Raw genomic sequence first — 19,055 nt, forward strand, 5'->3', positions numbered from 1 at the left:
TAGGCTAGGCTTGTCGCTGGCCCTAGAGAACCTAATTTAAGCCTATGGGAACCCATCTTTTTCCAAAACCTAGGTCTTTCCAAATCCAAAAATTAGGTCACTATTACCAAGAGCTATCAACCTCCTATTAGTAGCCTATACTTTCAACCCCATGCACGCTAATTTAGAATTTAGATCTACCTAATCTGGATCCACGAAGATTCACACAGCAGGTTAACATGAGCTGGGAATCCAAAGCAAACAGGCCTCACCTCCCTTTGCATCAATCCACCATTAGATCTCGCAATATAGTTGCTTCAAAATCTATGCAAGCAGATGAAGAAGTTTAGCGTGCGTTGAGAACTATACGAAGTGCCATCCAACGGCCAATGCCATGAAAGAAGATCAATCAATCTTTCGAGACCCCAGGTTCTGCTCCTAAAATTTTTGTGGTGCCATGCAAACCATCAAATTTAGGCATAGAAAATATCAAATTTTAAAAAAATTCGGCTTAAGGCTTAAATAAAATTAAATATAATTTAGACACAAAGCTCGGCTCTAAATTCATGACCCCTCCCACCATCGGGTTGCATTTGTTGTCTCTAGAACCCATCAAATTTTGATGCGATCGCGGCCAAACCAACTAATCCGCAGGTCGGCCTCGCCGTGGAGAGGACGAGACGATCCCCAAGGCTGGAACCTGGAGCGAGTGGTGAGCTCGTGACGTGCAAGTTTCCAACAAGGGTCATACTATAATATTTAAGTGGAAGTTTTCAAAGGAAGTTTCATATTTAAACTTCTCCCTGCACTGCTGCAAAATAAATAGTTGATCAGTGATGGCTTAGCCCTATATATTAAAATTCTAAACACGGTAGAATTAAAATTCTGTAATTTAGCAGTATATTAGTTTCACTGTTCTGCTTTTTTCCACAGTTTTTTAATAGATCATTTATCGTTCTTATTTGCATGCAGTACAGCAGCTCATGAAGCCTCTGGGACTGGCAGAATGAAATTTTTGATGAATGGACGTTTACCATCAAAACATGGATCTGGATATACAGCAAGATGTCCATCAAAAGTGTTATTATAAGGTTTGTTCGATTGTCCTGCAAAATGGTGTGGCTTTGTTTCTTTAATGCAGCTAGCACTCCATTTGAAGACTAATACTCCACTATATATATATGCCATCTTCGTTTATCATGACGAAGGCATACGAGCACTCCCTGACAAGAGAATTCCTTGCCACCTCTCCAGGACCTCTAAGGTACGTGATTGCCGCTGCATGTGTCTTCCACTCCGATAATAATAGCTATAATAATAATGTCTTCCTCGCCACTTTAAAGGAAAGAAGATGCCATGGGCTCCCTTGCTGCGACCCAGTTTCAATGCCCAACCACCCTCCGCTAGTCACGGTGCTAATGTAAACAGAGGAATAGAAACATAGGTCAAAAATCAGAGGCACCTACTTAGCATTTTGTCAACCACAAATACACCGCTTTGGTTATAATCTTGTTTCCAGCTGAATTAAACTTTAGGTCAGATTTAGTTCGAAAGCTCCCAACTCTTCTAAAATATTCTGCAGTGCATGGTTTGCACGATAGAGTGCTATATAATGCTTGATTATCGTCATTAAAAGACAGATGGCTATATGCATGGTTTGTCCATCTTTTATTTTATTTTATTTTTATTTTTTTAATAAAAATGGTAACTCATATAGTATACTTAGTAAAATAAAAAAAATGCAACAAAAAATTTTTCAGAAACCCCAAGCATGCTTAATTATAAAGTTCTGATAAAATTCGATGCATTAGTGCTGATACGAACGCACCCCTCTGTCCATCTTCTTTTGTACCCCAATGCAAAGACTTTTTGTTGAGGATGTCCCATGAGAGCACATGCAGCGTGCTGAAAATGTCATCATTTTTGCCCCACAGTCCCACAATCCCCGCATCATCACCCGGCCATCTCATTTCACGGCGACAAGACGTAAAGCAGAACACGTACGACACCCTTCGTACATGTTTCTCCTTTATGTTTCAGATAAATCCCCCCTTATATATATATATATATAGGAGTGGTGCCAGACCCACTCATATCCATCACTAGCTACCACCTCTCCCTCTCCATAGCACTCATGGCTTCCCTTCACCACCAACTCTCCCTCGTCTTCCTCCTCTTCCTTGCCTCCTCTTCGTTCCAAATCCATGCTAGAGAAAGCCGATTCTTCATGAAGACCACACGCCCCGAGGACCCCAAGGAAGCCACTCCCATCCCCGAAGAGACCCCTGCCGTCAAAATGGAAGATCCTTCGACTCTTCCTCCACTCCAGAGCCTGAGCGGTAGTGGCTATGGTCTCTATCGCCATGGCCAGGAGCAATTCACGCCGGCTACGACAACAGACAACAACAACAACAACTACTACTACAATAACGCCCGTCCCAATACCGAGCTCACTAGGAGATTCGAAGGCCATGGCCAGGAGCAATTCACGCCGGCTACGACGACAGACAACAACAACAACTACTACTACAATAATGCCCGTCCCAATACCGAGCTCAATAGAAGAATCGGCGGCCCACCCCAGGAGCAATTCACGCCGGCTACGACAACAGACAACAACAACAACTACTACTACAATAATGCCCGTCCCAATACCGAGCTCAGTGGAGAAAACTACGAGAACAAATACAATGGCGGATACAACTATGCCAACCAATTCAAATATGCGTACAACGGTCCATCAAAGTTCTCCAACGAAGAGTTCAATGGTGGAAACCATGAGACCAAAGGGTACAGCAACTACGTAGATCCAAACAAGCAATACGGCATGAGCGACACAAGGTTCTTAGACAACGGGAGGTACTTCTACGATGTTAATGCCGGGAGAAACCGCAACCAGTACGAAACGTACCCAACCAGGGGAAATTCTGAAGCTGGCGCAATAGGAGGGTACCAGAACAACCAGGTGAACCAGGTGAGTCGAGAGGACTATGTTCCATGAGCGATTGTTTAGGAATTAATCGGATAGAGTTGATGGAACAACATTGAAGCAAGCTGGAAGGTTTGATGGTCATCATAGCGTGTATGTTTAAGTACTGTTTTTTCTTTGTTTTGCGATGTTAAGTTGAGTGAGGATAGCCATTAATGTGTAGGGTCTCCAATTTGCATCCATGTACTGATGCAAAAGATGAATAAGTGTATGCCATAGAATGTCTTTCCCATGTACTCTTACACTATTTAGCTATCTAAGCGACAAAATGTGGCCTTCTTCCAATTTGCAATCTCATGCTAGCATTGTCTGCTTAAAATTTTCTGATACGAGTCCTCAAAAATTATTTAGGTTTAGGCTTTGTTCAATGTCTTGGTCCATCGGCCATAATGCTTCCGGCCAAAATTTACCGTTTCGATACCAAATTTTATACGGATGACATTTTAGCACTATATCAGTATGGCATGATAAGTATACCATCTATATTGGATATCAATACTAAATTAATATAATATAGTATATTTTGTACTATTTAATTCAGGCTAATACGGTGAATCATGATCTTTTACGGTGATCCTGCGGCACAAACGTGCTCTGAGTAGGGTTTTAGCTATCGTTCCGGACCGTCCTCTAAACGTCGCCGCTCTGCCTCGTTAACATGGCCGCCGCCGCCGCCCGGTCAGTCCTCCGCTCCTCCTCACTCCGCACCGCTGCTTCGAGGGTCGCCTCTGGGGCCAGAGCCTCCTCCCGCCCTCCCATTCTCCGCGTCCGCCCCGCTGCCCCTCGCTTCCTCAGGTAGCGCGAAGCGAGAACGAGAGAGAGAGTTTCCCGTTCCCTTAGGGTTCTTCTTGATTGATTCTTTTCCTTTTTCTTGGAAATTTTTGAAGATCTCCGGTAGAGATGAGCTTCGCCGTGGAATCACTGCTACCGAAACACAGCGCGACCGCATCGGCGCTGATGACTTCGATGCTCACCGTTTCCCTTAAAGGCTACGGTTGGTTATCTGAAGGTATGGACGCCCTTCTGGAAAAAATGCACTCTTTTGGTTACTTAGGGCGGCAGCTCTGTAGATGCCATTGCCCGATGCTTGCATTGCTCCGGTCATTTGTTTTTTATTTGGTTTGATTTGCCTCTTGCGCACGATGGGTAATTCCGATGGGTTCATTCTGCTTCATTCATTTGGCTCAAAAATGGATCTTTTTGGTTGTGGAGAAGAGAGAGACTGGTAGATTAGCTTTATTGTAGAAATATTATTCCCTTAGGTTCTAGCTGAACATTTGAGAATTTATCGGTTATGAGTAGCTTATCATTGAAGCAAGTGAGTTGATGTTAGGGTTTCGGTATGGAAGAAGGATTCTGGTATTATATTTTTGAGAGGCTTGGTTTCATCCAGAAGAGGCCTTGGGCATGATCGTGAGAACTAGATGGTAACTGGGATTTATGATGGCATGACCATTCAGGTACCCAGAGTTAGACAAGAATATAAGGGGTGACCAGAGCCACAAGGTCATGAGACGTGGCTGATCAGTTTGGGGGAAATTGGATATTTGAATGATTCACGTAAAACAACCACTGTAGAATCAAATCGTTGGATTTCATTTAGTATTGATATAAAATAGCAAAATTGGATAATACTTTATTGGTTGATCGAAAGTTTTATTTGTCTGTTTCCATGTGCTATTACATTCCCTTCTTCAGGTAATTAAACATTGCGTTACATATGAGGCTTTGCCATTTAAAAGTTAAACAAATTCATCTTATCTTTTCAATAGTCAAAAGCATAACAGTAGTTGAAGGGATAGTGCTGTTTTTTAACCTAAGGCATGGATCCTGTAATCTGAAGCACATCCTGCTAAGAAAGGTTGAAAAATCTTGGAGGGAGTCACTATGCTCTCCACTAGCCCTTGTATCGTTCAAGACCAAAAGGGTATATGTACGGTTCAGTTTTGAACTTTCCAATATCACTGCTGGCCTTCCTTGAGAAAACATATTGCAAAAATTTACCACACATATCTGTCTATTTAAAAAAGAAGACTGAAACTAAAAGCTACTCTATGTTGGATTTATTCCTCTTTCCTGCCATCATGAATGTATCCCATTTACATGATCCTTCATTTTGTTCTTCTCCAAATTGTAACCTTATATAAGGCTATGCTTTGACTGCTCAGAAGTGATCAGCTCTTCCCCCACCCACCCACAAGAAAGAAGGCCAAACATACACTCAGACTGAAAATGCACTTAAAATGCAGTCCACCTAATCCTTGAACGTCCCCTTCTGACATCCCTCTCAAAAATTAATCAATGGAACAATATCTCGATTGCTCCTTTCTTAAGTGATTGTAGCTGACTTCCCCGTCAATAAAGAAAAAAATGTTGACTCTATGGCAAATATAATACAACAAAGTCTCATTGTGATCCACAATAAAAGGTGAAAAGTTACTTCTTTTCCCATTATCATCTCACCAAATCTTGGTGTAAGAGGTCTAACCTCTTTTTGGGTGAGGGCACTATCAAGATGATTGGGTTGGTATGGGCTTGTAAGTAACATCAGCTATTTATGCTGAGCCCATGTATCTGATGATGAAGTCCTTTTGGTTGCTTTATCAATGATGCGGACATTTGAATGATATCACAAGATGTCAGAGATACTTGCCAAGCAAATATTTGGAAAGCATGAAGATTCTAGACAGCATTTGAGTTGGAATGTTAGCTGCAAGTAGAAAATTTTTCTGCTCAACCAATTGGAGACATACAACTTAGATCAAAGGCAAATTTAAAAAATGGTCATAATGACACCAAGGTGTTTACTTTGGAAAGAGTTCTTCTGTATAGTGTTCTTCTAACTGCTATGGGAAAAATATTAAGAACAAAAGTGTGTGAACACTAAGGTGGTACTTGGTTGTAGAATAAGTGGGGGGAGGGATATCCCTTGCACTGTTGAAGGAATAGGCCTATTCTGCAAAATAGGCATGTTTTGGTATTTAGTTGAGGAGTAAATGTGGGGGATAGGTGAAGGGAATCAACTGCATTTAATACACATTGAACTTTGTGATACTTTAGACTTTATCGCAAAAACCACATTGCCCTCTCAGTTTTTTGAGTGATTATAGAATGGATACAGGTAAAGGGGTAATTGAAGGGAATAAGGATTCCACAGTATAAGACTATTCCACCATTTTGTTGGGAGGATGTCCCGGCCGTGGTATGAGCCTCAATTATTTGGTGTTTGTCAAGAATTTGGAAGGATATCCTCCATTTTGGGGGATCCCCCCCCCCCCCCCTACAAAAAAAAAAAAAAAAAAAAAAAACTTATTCCATAATCAAACACCACATAAGGCTCAAGATGGCTGTAACATGCGTGGCATGGACCTCAAGATATTAAATATTTACTCTCATTGTTCAGAGCAGAAATAAGTTTGTAAAGCCAGGACAAATCTCATGCTTTATCAAATCATACTTCTCTTTACAACAATTGGCAAGGGGAGTTCTCCTGTATGTCAAGAGCATGTGTTTGCATGAGGGGGTGGGTGGTATGTGTTCAAAATCTCTCTGGAAGACCATGCTCTCTACATTTGTTTTGAAGATACTAGTTCAAATTCTTTTGTGGAGGCTTTGAAAACCTCCAACATGTTTGGAGATTTCATTTGCTAAACCGATGGCATATTAAGAAGTAGGCCTTCTAAACAGTTAATAGATTGTAACATGTCATTTGTCAGCCTGTTAAACATTTTTTCTTCATTCCCTACGTTCTTTTACTTATTCAGTGATTCATTTTGTATGCATGCCACGTTAATTTACTCGCAATATTATCCACTAGCAGCAAATAAACAATCCAAGCGCAGATAACCATTTTGCTTGGAGTTAAGTGGGTTATAGAAACTTTTTGGTTGTTACAAGACCTGTTTTAAGTTCTAGTAAATGCTCTAATTCTTTGGGTCCTATCTTAGTGGTTCCTACTTCAGAGGTCATCGATTATCTGGTTTTCCTTTATGGTGGCAATTCTTGCTTATATTCTGAGCATGCGGCACCCTTAATTGGTTATCTTATTTAAGTTACTCTGTTGTTACTGATCTGAGTCTTCATGGGTGAATGAGGGAGTTCCATGTCTATGTATTACAGAGAAAGAGTCTCCATTGATCATGCAAGATTAATATGTCAAGATGTAGGACTTCTCATTATTAAACAACATGATCTAGGGTGCCAGTGTATATTTCATGTTGCAACCATAGTTCTTGATTTTTTTTTTTGTGGGTCCTTTCTCATTTCTCATAATCAATATTCTATCTTCTTTTCCTCTTTCATGTTGTTTTGATAGAAGAATACATTTTCTTTTTCCTCTTGTAGGACAAGATGAAACTAGATGAAGATCAAGCCAGAAAGGTGATTAACTTGGTTTTTCGCCTACCATTTGGAATTATTAATTGCTGGGCTCATCAATAGCTTAAGTGAGAGGATATCATTTAAAGGAAGTGTGCGGAGATGGATTTCATGTTATGTTTAACAAAATTTAGGTAGAACTTTCATAAATTGAAATAGTCATGCCAACCCATTTTGTCATGGATTGCATTTAAAAATCTTTTGATAAGCTTATCTGTCTTGTTTCTTGTTTATACTTTTGTTTTAAAGAGTAATTATACAGGTCGGTAAGAATGAGAAAACCACGAAAATTGAAGTGATGTCGTCTAAGATAAAACAAAACTAATGGAGGATGTTTGCTATGGCTGCAGCAGGTGTTCTGATGTTAAACAATAGTTTACTAGAAATTTGTTAGTACTAGAAATCTCAAGGCTTTTCTAGATAAATTGTGCTTGCTATAGAGGTCAAACTCTCAAAGGGTTCCACCTGATCATCATCATCTAACCACTCTTAAAAAAAGCATGTCTCCTTTGTGATTCTAACTTGAAAAATATTATCATTGAAGTTGTTATCTTTGGTGTAAATAAAGTTATATTCCATGCCAATTGCAAATACTCCCTTCTTTTTGTTCCTCCTTTCATCAATCTCATTCCTATTCCTGTTCCTGCTCTGGCTTCTAAGACTATGGGAAATTTTTTAAGGTTATTGCCAGTTTGATGGAATATCTGATATGTTAGCACAATATAAGCTTCTTTGTTGTGGGAGAATCAATATCAATTGCCAAAGCTATATGAAAGCTCTATGACATTTCCTACGAAAATGCATGTATCTGATCATAGTTCAAAAGGTGATAGGAGCATAGCTGCATAAGTCTCAACCTTCATATCAATCTTAACTTTTTCCCCCACTGTCTTTTATTAAAAATTTTAAAGGTTATGGCTAGGTAGCCTTGACAGTTACTAGCCTTGTAAGCCTTATTATGTTGAAGGAATGGACAGAAACGTAGATTTAGATCATGTATTGGCGTGGTTCAGTGAACTGTATCATACTTTGGACTGTCATGATTTGAATGTATTTTTTGTTCAGTTGAATTAAATCAAATGACATACTGATGTTTTTGCATTGGCTCAGCTGGCACTGATGACGTGTGACACTAGGTGGAGTCTAGCAAACATGTTTATCTGATCTTCCCCACAATCACAGCTTGGCTGAGTTAGAATTTGAGGAATAAGTGCGGGCAGTTATGTTCACAGATAGATTGAAATATACATTGCTTGAGCATTACTTTTAAGCAAACTGGAGAGCTGGATCTGTGTTTAAGACACTGTTATGTACTACTGTGATTATACAGTTGAAACTGAAAGGCTCACTCATTATCTGGACATAACAAGCATGTAATTTCTCTAAGTGGAAACAAAAATTAAAGAGTTTCATTGTGTTTTACTAGTGCCAAGTTGGATGACTTGCTAAAGTATTCTGCAATAAAGATGTTTGCAAGAGCAAAATATTTCAGCAAAACATGTTGTCCAGTGCACTTGGGTCCTACAGGCATATGAGCTAGCAAGGTAGTTCTGTTATAAATTTTTGGATTTTGTTACATCTCCTCTTACTCTGAATATCTGCATGCAGATATGACCTAGAGCTGTCCTAGGATGTCATAGCTTAAAAATTTGGTCTTGCTAGTTGAATGTAAATGACTACGTTTTGGGTTTCAGGCTTTCTTGCCTATAACTGTTGGCTTTTGGAACAGTTTGTGTTGTTATTGCTTTGGATAATGTGAATAATTACCTTATTTGCTTCCTCCTCCTGGCCTGGCCTATACCAATTGCTATATATGCTCTTAGTAAAATCATCTAACTTGATCTTGGTTCTAGTACTTTCATTAATTTCTAGAAATAACATTTCAGTAAAGGAGTGACTTTTTTCTAAGTAGTCTATGATGAAACATTCTTGCCAAATGTCAGCTTGTAAAAATGACACCTATATGTTATATGCTAATTCAAATTGTCACTTTAAAGGACATACTGATGTGTTGTATTCAACCAGCTGGCAATGATGATGTATAACAAATGTCCAGTGGATTTGGGCGAAATTCTGTACAGAACTCCCATCAGTCTTAGACAAGGTAGCTCAATAAGCTATTCAAGGAATTGATTCAAATGCCTTTTAGTGAACTTTCCCCCTTTGTCTATTTTCATGTTCCCTTTAGTATGATCTTTTATATTCTAGACTTGTCATGAAATTTCATGGGTCAGATGTTAAAAGGATAGGAGAAATGTTTGCTGGCATTGTGACTTGATACTTGCTTATCTAAGACTCTCTTGTAACAATCCTTTCCTGATCATAATTAAGTTGGTATTTTTTTTAACCAATAGTTTTAGAAGATAGGGAATGATGCTGGAACATCACAAATGTTTTCTCTCTCTCTCTCTCTCTCTCTCTTTTTCATATTCAGCTGTGAGCATATGATACCCAGATTGTGTGTATGTTATAAGATTTTGTCTGTTATTATCATATGCATCATGCATGTGAAGGCATATAATATGCTTGAGGTGACTTGCAGCTCATTGGCTGGTTGGTTAAAACTCATAAATAAACCAGGTACTAAGTTTATACTTGAAATCCAAAAAAAAGTCTTAAGTGAGAGGTGCTTTAAGTGCAAAGACATGGTTTTGTGGAGTGATGAAAGATTTAGAAGATTCTTGAATGGAAAAGTAGACAAAATTGCAGGAAAGTATCATTTCTCATATAATCTCTAGTTTTTCACTTCAGCAATGCCCAAGTCAATTAGGGTGAATTCTGTTAAATGATTTAACTGGGATCTTATCTTTGACGCATTGGCTGCTTGGGTCCTTAAACTTTTGGACCAATAGCTCACTGGAGTTTATGTTGGTTGATTAACTTATCAATTCTTTGGTGGATTTGCATGGTTTAGAAAGTTGTGGAGAACTGTGAAGATGTGGGAGATAGCTTCATGAAATGTTGCAATAATAGTTGGGAGCTAGGTGCTTAGTGAGAATGACTGGAGAACCTAATGAAACTGCATTCAACCTGGATTGATAGAGGCCTTTCTAGATCATATCAGTGGAAAATATAGTATGCGCTGTACATTTCAATCATTCTACTTGTCTTGCTTAGAAAAGTATCTTAGTTTGATACATTTAATGGAACAGTTTTTTCTTTTTAAGTCAGAAAACCATTTGTCGCCCTTGATGAGCAGGCATGCTTCATATTAGATTACCACTGTATAATAACAATGGTAATGATAATAATGATAAAATCTTTCTTATTGACTGATATCTTATGATTTCTTAACTTCAGTTTAGTCATGATGGGAGATGCCAAGATTTTTTATACTTTGGATGTTCAATTTAAATCCGTCATATGTAGAAGTGCTGCATATAATACTTCTCATTCATGAGCTTTTGGGGAATTTATATGGAAACTAATTCTAATCAAAGTTTACTACAGTAATTAATGGTTTTGGATAGCATAATTGGTCTCCGTTTAGTGGGAAGATGATTTTGGGGCTTGCCAAAAAGAGGAGTTGAACAAATCTACCACCAAATAAAAAATGACTATATTAAGATATTTTTGGACTTAATCTTATAATGGCAATAAATATAATGATCTCAGCATTTGCATGGTGATCATCCATCTATTTAATGCAGTTTAAGTTGGGTTTATGCATTTTTCCTTGACCTTTTCTTTTTTCATTTGTTTAGGTCTGTGATTTTTTTCATCATGGAGAGCACTTGGATTGGAGATTTACCATACCTCTTTCCTTTCTATTTTCATTGCTAAATGTTGTTGTGATCGCTTGCGAAAAAATGAAAAAAGAGATAACTTTTTGCAACAAATGGACTGATAATGTATTGCTAACTGTAAATTTTATTGGATTTCCATCCCTAATAGTTGGAGCTTAGATATTTGGTTCTTCTATGTAGATGGATGAGTTGTAGTGTTCGGGACGATGCATCACTGATAGTAGCTGCGGAATTCTTCATCATGAATTTTAAGGTACACTTGGCCAATGCCTTTTGGTTAAAGGTTAGTGCTGTTTGAGAGTATTGGAGATATTTCTGTGATCATGGCAATGTCCCTATGGAAATTCTTTTTTTCTAGTTCCTCGTAGTAAGTAGCGGTGCAGTTGATTAGTTATGAGTTCATTACAGTCAAGACCAATCATTGAGCTGGAACCCATGGCTTTCAAAAGCTTTCAGGTGAATACAAATGCATTCTTCTGAATAACTCAGTTCTTGGGAATTAGGAAGCAGGCTCAGAAGTTATATTCACCTAAATGTTTAGGTCAATGTAAGGTTCAATGTAAGATGGTTGTGGCTTGAGCAATTTAAAGTCAGCTGAGCAGGGTCATAGTGATGACCATCTCAATGTAGCGCCAACGACTCCATCAGAAACTAGCTCACCCCTTATGGTTAGGAATCTATAGTCAGGTTTTGGTAGGATTTCAGACCATGGGTACCTCCTGGATGACTATGCTCGAGGCTAATTCAAGGTATTGGTCAACCTTGCCTCTCATTAAGATCTTGGCGGATAGCTTTGGCAGTACTCATTTGTGCACACATGACATTAACGAGGAAGGTATTCAGCTTGCTGATGGCATATCTAGTTCTGGTCACAGAAGGCCAGAGTGCTCTGTTGGAATTGAAAAGAGCTTGAAGTTTTGGTTACCTGATACTCGTACAATTCATGGTTTTCTAACACTCGCCAAATGCACACAATTAGCAATTACGTGTCATTGGACACCATTGGTAGGTACCAAATAATCAGCCTGTCTTGAACTAATCTCCCGCAGGCAGTAGACCGACCTGTGGCTGCTTTTTAAGCAAGTGGTTGACTTGTGTTGGGGCTGCTTAAATGCTTCTTTAGAACAGTGGAAGTGTGGAACTCAATGATGCTATTGACTGGAAGGATGCCTTGCAGTATCCTGTTTTATCTTTCAGGTTCTTTTTGATGCCTTATTTTTATTTATTTTTTTGTTTATGTGAGGGTTATTCTGCATCTCTACCTTGTGCCTGCACTGGAGTTCGATCCTCTGGGCAGACCAAGCTAAGCTACTGCTCATGGAGAAATTATATCCTACATGGTCGTGCAACTACTCGTTCTTGTGGCTCTATCTATCAAGCGCTCATCTCAGTGCACTGTTGTAGGAATGAGCTGCTGTGATTAGAAGCATGCACGGTCACATGGTGCACGCCATTTATCTTGGGCGGCAAGGTCATAGGTCTCAACGTTTGTGTAGAGTGAAGGGAGAAGTAAGAGGGCTATCACCTTCCCAATCCCCAGTTTTCTTAGACACCGAAATCCATCTGAAAAAAAGGCAATTTCTGTCGATTCAAAAATAACAGGATTGTAGTCTGTAGATCTCGAAACATTCCTTCTAGTTGCGTTATATTTTCTACCTTGTTTCTTCATACATTATTAATTGTGTTGAAGATGACACGGAAGCTGTTTGGGCATCCAAACTTGCCCTTTTCCCCTCTTGTGCATGATGGAGATTCTAATAAAACCCGTGCGATAATATAGGCATAATGCTCCCAGATTCTAAGAGCACCATATTTGTTCCTTTCTTTCCTATCTTTTGTTTTGTTGCACTATTGGAGGCCTAAGTTACTATAATATGCTGACCTGAACTAGACCCCCTTGCAAGCACACGCATGTATATGTGTGTGTGTATAATAATATTCAAGATCAACTTTAACTCGTATATCAATGGAACTATACTCGAGCTCAAATTTAAGCTTCAGCCATAATTAAAAACATAGTTAAAAAATATAACATAATATTATATTTTAAAATATTAAATTAATAAAGTATAGTATAAATAAAATATTATATATATAGAGAGAGAGAGAGAGAGAGGTTATTTTGCCAACCAGCGCATTAGAAGAGCGAAAGAGGAATAGTTGAATCCATATGACCCTTTGGACATTGGGGAGACCAGATCCGAACATTGCGTCAGCTTATTATGGTGCCATCTGCTGGATATCGCACAGAATGGTTATTCACATATGTGATATCCACACTCCACAGTCAAGTAATCACCTGCACAACTTTAAAGCAAAAGCAAGCACAATGAAAGGATGCGGCTTTCAATTTGCACTGTTCAACTTACAACAACTCGTTCTCCTTGCGCAATAAAAACCTGTAAATTTTTGCGATGCAACTGCATTCCAGGCATCACATTGGCCAAGCTCACATTTGTATATAATGCTATATATCAAGATGTCATTAACATAGGTTCCTGCAATTACAAACCTTTGGATATCTACCCTAGGCTCCAGACCACGAGAAATAGGAGGCTAACGTGCAGGCCAGACAAAGAAAGATGCTATTCTCTGAACATAGAACTCGTATATTCTACACATAAAAGCAGGCATGTACAGATACATATCATGTAGCTTAATTGTATGGATCAACATTAAATATGAGGAAATGAAACTAATCCTTTTCCCATATCCCTTGCAAATCGACAAAATGCCTTGAGAGAGAACAAAGCAAATTTGTGCTTTAGAACGGAGTCTCTACTCAGTTTCCTGGGGCAGGGATAAAATGGGAGGACGAGCATCCTTCACCAGGATCGTTTGTCTGCCAAGAAATTTAGGTTCAACTGTGCATATGCGGAAGAGGCCAGAATACAGATGGTTTTAGATTTACAGATACACAACAATCAAGTTTCCAATGGCATGGGGAATGAAGCATAAAGCGTGCTATATGAGCAGGTAGCTATTTGACAAATCATGCTTCTAGCAGTAAAACAGATATTGGCAAGAATTAAAGCAGAAATTGGATAAATCAACAGATTGTCTTTCCACAATTAGATTCTTCAATTTTTCAGTTGAGCATCTCTACGTGCACCAGAGAAAATAACTTGTGCGAACAATTTACAGCCAATGGATAAGTCACATGGATGCAGCGAATAACCCTAGCCAATGGGCAGAATTGTTGACAAGAACAAAATCACACTAGCTTCAGTGGGATTTTGTATAACAACCTCAAAATGCTCTTCTCATAAAACCTCATACATACAAATCTTCGATCAGGGAGTTGAGGATGAAACTACCCACAAGGCTGTCGAAGTCAAAGCCTTCTTCAGTCCATCGAATGAAATTATATGATAGGAGATCATGTTCACTCTGCCACGACATTTACGAGCTCATACTCCACAAGAGATAAGTTGTTGTCCTCTCTTACTGTAAAATTAGCAGACTCAGTAACCTCAATGCGACCCCATTTGTCAACAGCCAGCCTCATTGAGCCCTTGAACATATCAATCTTTGCATTGCGGAGGATGACAGTGGTGCCCGGTTTCATCAAGTCAACTGTCAAAAGATAAAACCCTTCAGCAAACTGCATCAGATAACCCACTATATCATGAAACCTAGATTTATCAGAAGACCCACAAACTTCTGGGATTAGTTAAGCTGATATAGTTATAACCAACAGCATATGCAGATAGCAAGGTTTATCAGATAAAACCTAGCTTAATCAGATGACGCACAAACATATAACCAAATTCTTCTGCATATCCTATCGGTATCAGTATCAGAATCTCGAGTTCTGGCATTAATTAAAATTTTCAAAGCCCTTAGGAATACAATAACTATACAATTTGCGTTAACGAACATGTCATTTCTGGAAGTCAACTAAGAGGCATTCAATAAAATGTTGAAAACTAAAAGTGCATGATTTGTCTTACTGATGATTAAGCACTTAACAAATAACTCAGTTAAGCAATAGATCTCATTATCCTGCCACACATCAAGGTCACACCTACAGATAAAGCACCTGCCAGAAAAACTACAAGAATGAATTTCAATGTCCCTAAAAATCATCTAAGGATGAATAACAGAATCTCCAAACTCTAATCTCCAAGACTCAATTGCATCTCTCCTTCCAGATGGCTGACCAAACCAAGGAAAATGTCCAACTTCGTCCCATTCATACAGCCCTATTTAACCAGAGACCATGACAACTGATCTGACCCACAACATGCCATAGACTCCCAAGACTTTCCCAACACTTAAGTGGGTAACTAATTTTGCACAAAAAGGCTGTATACTATCTTTGACTTCTAGCATTGCATGAAGTACATATTGAAACTCCGGGAGGTTGTCCTGTAAGGACTCCCTTGATCACAAGCTAAAAGATAAATGATTTTCCAAGGAAAGCTTTGGACCCAAATAGAGTCCTGAACACCGCACATTAGTCCAATTGCATCATCTGTTTTGAAGTTCCCACTGCCTCACATCTCCTAGCAACAACACCCATTTGAATAAACAATGGTATGATTGCAAAGCACAACAAACTCATATTTTGGCCAACATATTACTAAATAATTGTTTAGTAACTTGAGACCTAAAGAGTCTAAGCTTAAATGGTTTGCTGAAAATGTTTCAGATATTCGATGAACTGAAAAGAGACGGGCGACGGTTATGCAACTGAGGTGAAATAAACTTTTAGATATTTTCCAGTTAGGGACTTTGTTATGTTTTTCTAGGACATACACATCCCGACATATCCATCTACCAACTACAAGTACGTTAGGTTGGTCGAATATGTGCAACTATTCCAATTCATCATACTATGATATCTTGTATTCTTGCAATTCACAATCATATTCTTTTTTTCACTATTCTAAAGGTAGTTTATGCAACCAATATGTGGAGGCAGCACCTGGACCACACCATATAGGGGTCTCTTTATGTCTTGGGTTACATAAGCTGGCTGCTTATGCCTTGACAGCTGCACATGAGGCTGCATATGCACGCGAATGCCACATGTGCACCCATTTGCCTCAAGTATAATATGTCCTATCAAAAAGTTTGCCATACCGGCCGGTATTGTACCGTACCATACCGGTATTGAACCAGTACAAACTCTTGTATCATACCAACATGCGGTACACCTTGCTATCTTGTATTCTACCGTGTACCAATACTATAATAGGATGGTATTGGTACGAAATCTGGTACCGAAATGATGAACTTTGGTCTTATCACTTTTATTTATATAGTATATACTTCAAAGTTTAAACTTTGTTCTAGACCTATGTTTTGTCACTTTTGTTTATAAAGTATGTACTTTAAAGTCTAAACTTTCTTATGGGCTCCTAACAATGCTTTATTGCAATTTATATTTTATTGTTTATATCTTGACTTCATTAATGAATGAAGATAATTTGTGGATCTGTTACTTGAAATTCCATTAATCTAATGGAACTTTAAGCAAGATTTATAGATTAAAGGACAATTCATAATATTGTCATTTTATTAAGTTACCATGTAATACCACGTTAGAATTTGCATTCGAATAAATGCCACTGGGTATATTTAATTTTTGTTATTTTTCTGAATTTTACTGATTAAATTCTAATTTTAATTATTTAGTATTTACATTTAAAAATACAAACTGCATTTGCACCCTACATACCATATACGCACTATCCAGTGACCAAGCTACCCTTATACTATAGCCACTTTTTGAACACTAGTTTTTCTATAAGTACTTGTCATTTATTTTTTTTTAAAAAAAACATTTTCTAGTTTCAGACAGATTCAACTTAAAATGTCTGATTAAAAAAAGCCAAAAGTATTTCGTCCTAGCAGGGGCCAAAACACAAAACATGTTCAGAAATCATTATCTTCAAGAATTCATATGATCATATCCCTATTTTCGAGTTCAATGACATGGCAATCTCTCTTTTTTCAGCACCTACATATTATTCTAAGTGGATGGACTGAACACTATCATTAGCCCTTTTTTCAAGATAATGGCAATTATTTTGAAAGGCTACATTGCTATGCACCCCACTCCATAGGCTACCTATCTCTTCAAAGCTCCATCCCAGACTCTCTCATATTCATCCGTCTTTGACATTGAACTATAACAAACGTTTTACATCTTGGTACCGGGTCTCATACTATTTCCTTACCAATATGCTGTGACATGGCATGGTACGCCACCATACTGACACAGGACAAAGGTGCTAAATCGACAGAACATCCATACCATGTGGTCCAGTAGGTAAAATCTTAACCAAAACAGTGTCCAGAAAGCTCCAATACACTGAGGCAAGGGATGAGAAGGATCTCGTTGGCTGGAAATATGGCAGCACTAGCCTCATTCAGTTGGTGTAGAATTCCAGTCAGGTAGAAAAGGCAGATGTCAAATAGAGGAGTCATTACGCTATGGAGGAGAAAGGATAAAAAGAAAAGTTGAAGAATTATTATTATTATTATTTTTCTGAGTAAAGGTTAGTGATGCTAACAGGTTAGTAAACCGCAAGAACCATTTTGATCCAATTCAAAAACCATGTAGTGGTGGGCTGCTCTTGCTGAAAAGCTTGGTATTGGAACCCAAGATAGGGACCTGACTGTCCACATGAATCTGTCAAGATTCAAGTGGAGGCTGTGGGACGCCCGAACTTTTTGTTGGCACTGCACTCAAACTAAGTGATAGATGCAAGACATACATATATGTTCGGTAATATTGCCAAGTATTCAGCAATTTTAAGCAAACTGACAAAATAACAGAGACAAACTATACTAAAGTGCTATAAGCTAAGAACTGGATAATATGAGATCCAAGGGGGAATATATGATATGAGATCCAAGGAGCAAACATCCAAAACCAGAAAAAAAAAAAGAAGAGAAGGTTAAGATTTTGTAGTCTACAGTATAATGCCAGGTTAGAAGCACTTCCAGAAAGGTATTTTACCAATGAAATTTAGTTAAAATCACATTTTGGATTAAAACTTGGAGACGAAAAAGAATTTCTTGAATCTATGGAAAGAAAAAGGTCAAACAGGTAAAAAAATCGATTTTGTAACTGGACAAATAAGAAAGCCCGTTGATCTCGGAACCCTATGCGATCATTTCTATGAAACAAATGCAGGAGAGAGAGAGAGAGAGAGAGAGAGAGAGTTCCCGATACAGAAATCTCCAACATGTATTCGGACGAACAGCCATTTAGATTAGGGTTTCTCGATCAACGACAGAAAGAGAGAGAGAGAGAGAGAGAGAGAGAGAGAGAGAGAGAGAGAGCGGAGGCGAACCCTGGTCGCTGCGGGCAGTGAAGACGATGGTGCCGGTCTCGTCACCGACGAGGCATTCGGCGATCCTAGTGGGGCGGAGTTGGGCGGAGTCGGTGCGGCCCTTGTCGAGCACCATCTTGGAACTCAACACCTTGGCCGTGAGGGTATGGCCGCTCGTCCCCGGCTTCAGCTGGTCCACCTTCGTAAACACCGGCTTCCTCTTGGCTCCTCCTCCTCCCTGCTGCTGAGCAGTCGCCATGCCCGAACCGTAGAATAGAGGGACAGATAAAAACCCTAACCCGGTGAACCAGTCTGAACGCAACGAATCCCGGACTTCATAAATAAATGCAAGTTAGCCCCTCTCTTTCCAAGATATCCGTTTTTTATCGTCTCCGGACACACTTCATGCACCTTACTGCCCGGAATGGGTTCATGATGGACGCAGAGCGGAATGGTTCTCGCTGGGTTGGGTTGAAAAAATTCCTGACCCATACCTACCCCACTTATAGTCCTGTTTAAAAAATAAATTAATACTCATTTATTTATTTTATTCGGCCCCGCGCCTCGACAAGCAAATTATTTCATGCTGGCTTTTGTAGAAATAATTAAAATAGAAAGGAAAACATTATAGATTTTAATCAAGTCGCTTCACTCACTATTTTTAAAATTCACTTA

The 19,055-nt window shown here is 38.9% G+C and overlaps 3 protein-coding genes across 12 annotated transcripts; 2 read left to right on the forward strand and 1 right to left on the reverse strand.

Moving 5' to 3' along the window:
* Nucleotides 1–2,065: 2,065 nt before the first annotated feature.
* Nucleotides 2,066–3,265, forward strand: LOC103713248 (protein E6-like). Its single transcript, XM_008800113.4, has one exon. It carries the CDS (start codon nucleotides 2,114–2,116, stop codon nucleotides 2,978–2,980), a length of 867 nt encoding a protein of 288 aa, XP_008798335.2. The 5' UTR covers nucleotides 2,066–2,113; the 3' UTR covers nucleotides 2,981–3,265.
* Nucleotides 3,266–3,530: 265 nt separating this feature from the next.
* Nucleotides 3,531–12,282, forward strand: LOC103713202 (protein NUCLEAR FUSION DEFECTIVE 6, mitochondrial-like). 10 transcript variants are annotated; one of them, XR_005513892.1, is made up of 5 exons: nucleotides 3,531–3,763; nucleotides 3,856–3,977; nucleotides 7,313–7,348; nucleotides 9,371–9,449; nucleotides 11,050–11,270. XR_005513892.1 is itself a non-coding variant. In XM_008800036.4 (4 exons), the coding sequence occupies exons 1-3, from the start codon at nucleotides 3,627–3,629 to the stop codon at nucleotides 7,330–7,332; spliced, it is 279 nt and encodes a 92-aa protein (XP_008798258.2). In that variant the 5' UTR covers nucleotides 3,531–3,626; the 3' UTR covers nucleotides 7,333–7,348; nucleotides 11,272–12,282. The 10 variants fall into 10 exon arrangements, 7 of the variants coding, with proteins under 7 accessions (XP_008798258.2, XP_008798257.2, XP_008798255.2 ...); XR_005513893.1 differs by lacking the exons at nucleotides 7,313–7,348; nucleotides 11,050–11,270 and adding an exon at nucleotides 11,272–12,282; XR_605040.4 differs by lacking the exon at nucleotides 7,313–7,348 and having other exon boundaries at nucleotides 11,050–11,261.
* A 1,827-nt stretch (nucleotides 12,283–14,109) lies between these two features.
* LOC103713201 (uncharacterized protein At4g28440-like) lies at nucleotides 14,110–18,724 on the reverse strand. The gene is made up of 2 exons (XM_008800031.3): nucleotides 18,402–18,724; nucleotides 14,110–14,667 (listed from the first exon to the last, which is right to left on the reverse strand). Exons 1-2 carry the CDS (start codon nucleotides 18,637–18,639, stop codon nucleotides 14,477–14,479), a joined length of 429 nt encoding a protein of 142 aa, XP_008798253.2. The 5' UTR covers nucleotides 18,640–18,724; the 3' UTR covers nucleotides 14,110–14,476.
* Between the last annotated feature and the right edge of the window lie 331 nt (nucleotides 18,725–19,055).

Source organism: Phoenix dactylifera, chromosome 11 (genome assembly GCF_009389715.1).
Source record: "Phoenix dactylifera cultivar Barhee BC4 chromosome 11, palm_55x_up_171113_PBpolish2nd_filt_p, whole genome shotgun sequence".
Taxonomy (NCBI): domain Eukaryota; kingdom Viridiplantae; phylum Streptophyta; class Magnoliopsida; order Arecales; family Arecaceae; genus Phoenix; species Phoenix dactylifera.

Coding starts and splice junctions, on each gene's coding strand:
- LOC103713201 (XM_008800031.3), bottom strand. CDS start 18,639: ATGGCGACTGCTCAGCAGCAGGGAGGAGGAGGAGCCAAGAGGAAGCCG. Junction 14,668..18,401: donor CACTGCCCGCAGCGACCAGG/GTTCGCCTCCGC, acceptor ATCTTTTGACAG/TTGACTTGATGAAACCGGGC.
- LOC103713248 (XM_008800113.4), top strand. CDS start 2,114: ATGGCTTCCCTTCACCACCAACTCTCCCTCGTCTTCCTCCTCTTCCTT.
- LOC103713202 (XM_008800036.4), top strand. CDS start 3,627: ATGGCCGCCGCCGCCGCCCGGTCAGTCCTCCGCTCCTCCTCACTCCGC. Junction 3,764..3,855: donor GCTGCCCCTCGCTTCCTCAG/GTAGCGCGAAGC, acceptor AAATTTTTGAAG/ATCTCCGGTAGAGATGAGCT. Junction 3,978..7,312: donor CTACGGTTGGTTATCTGAAG/GTATGGACGCCC, acceptor TTCCTCTTGTAG/GACAAGATGAAACTAGATGA.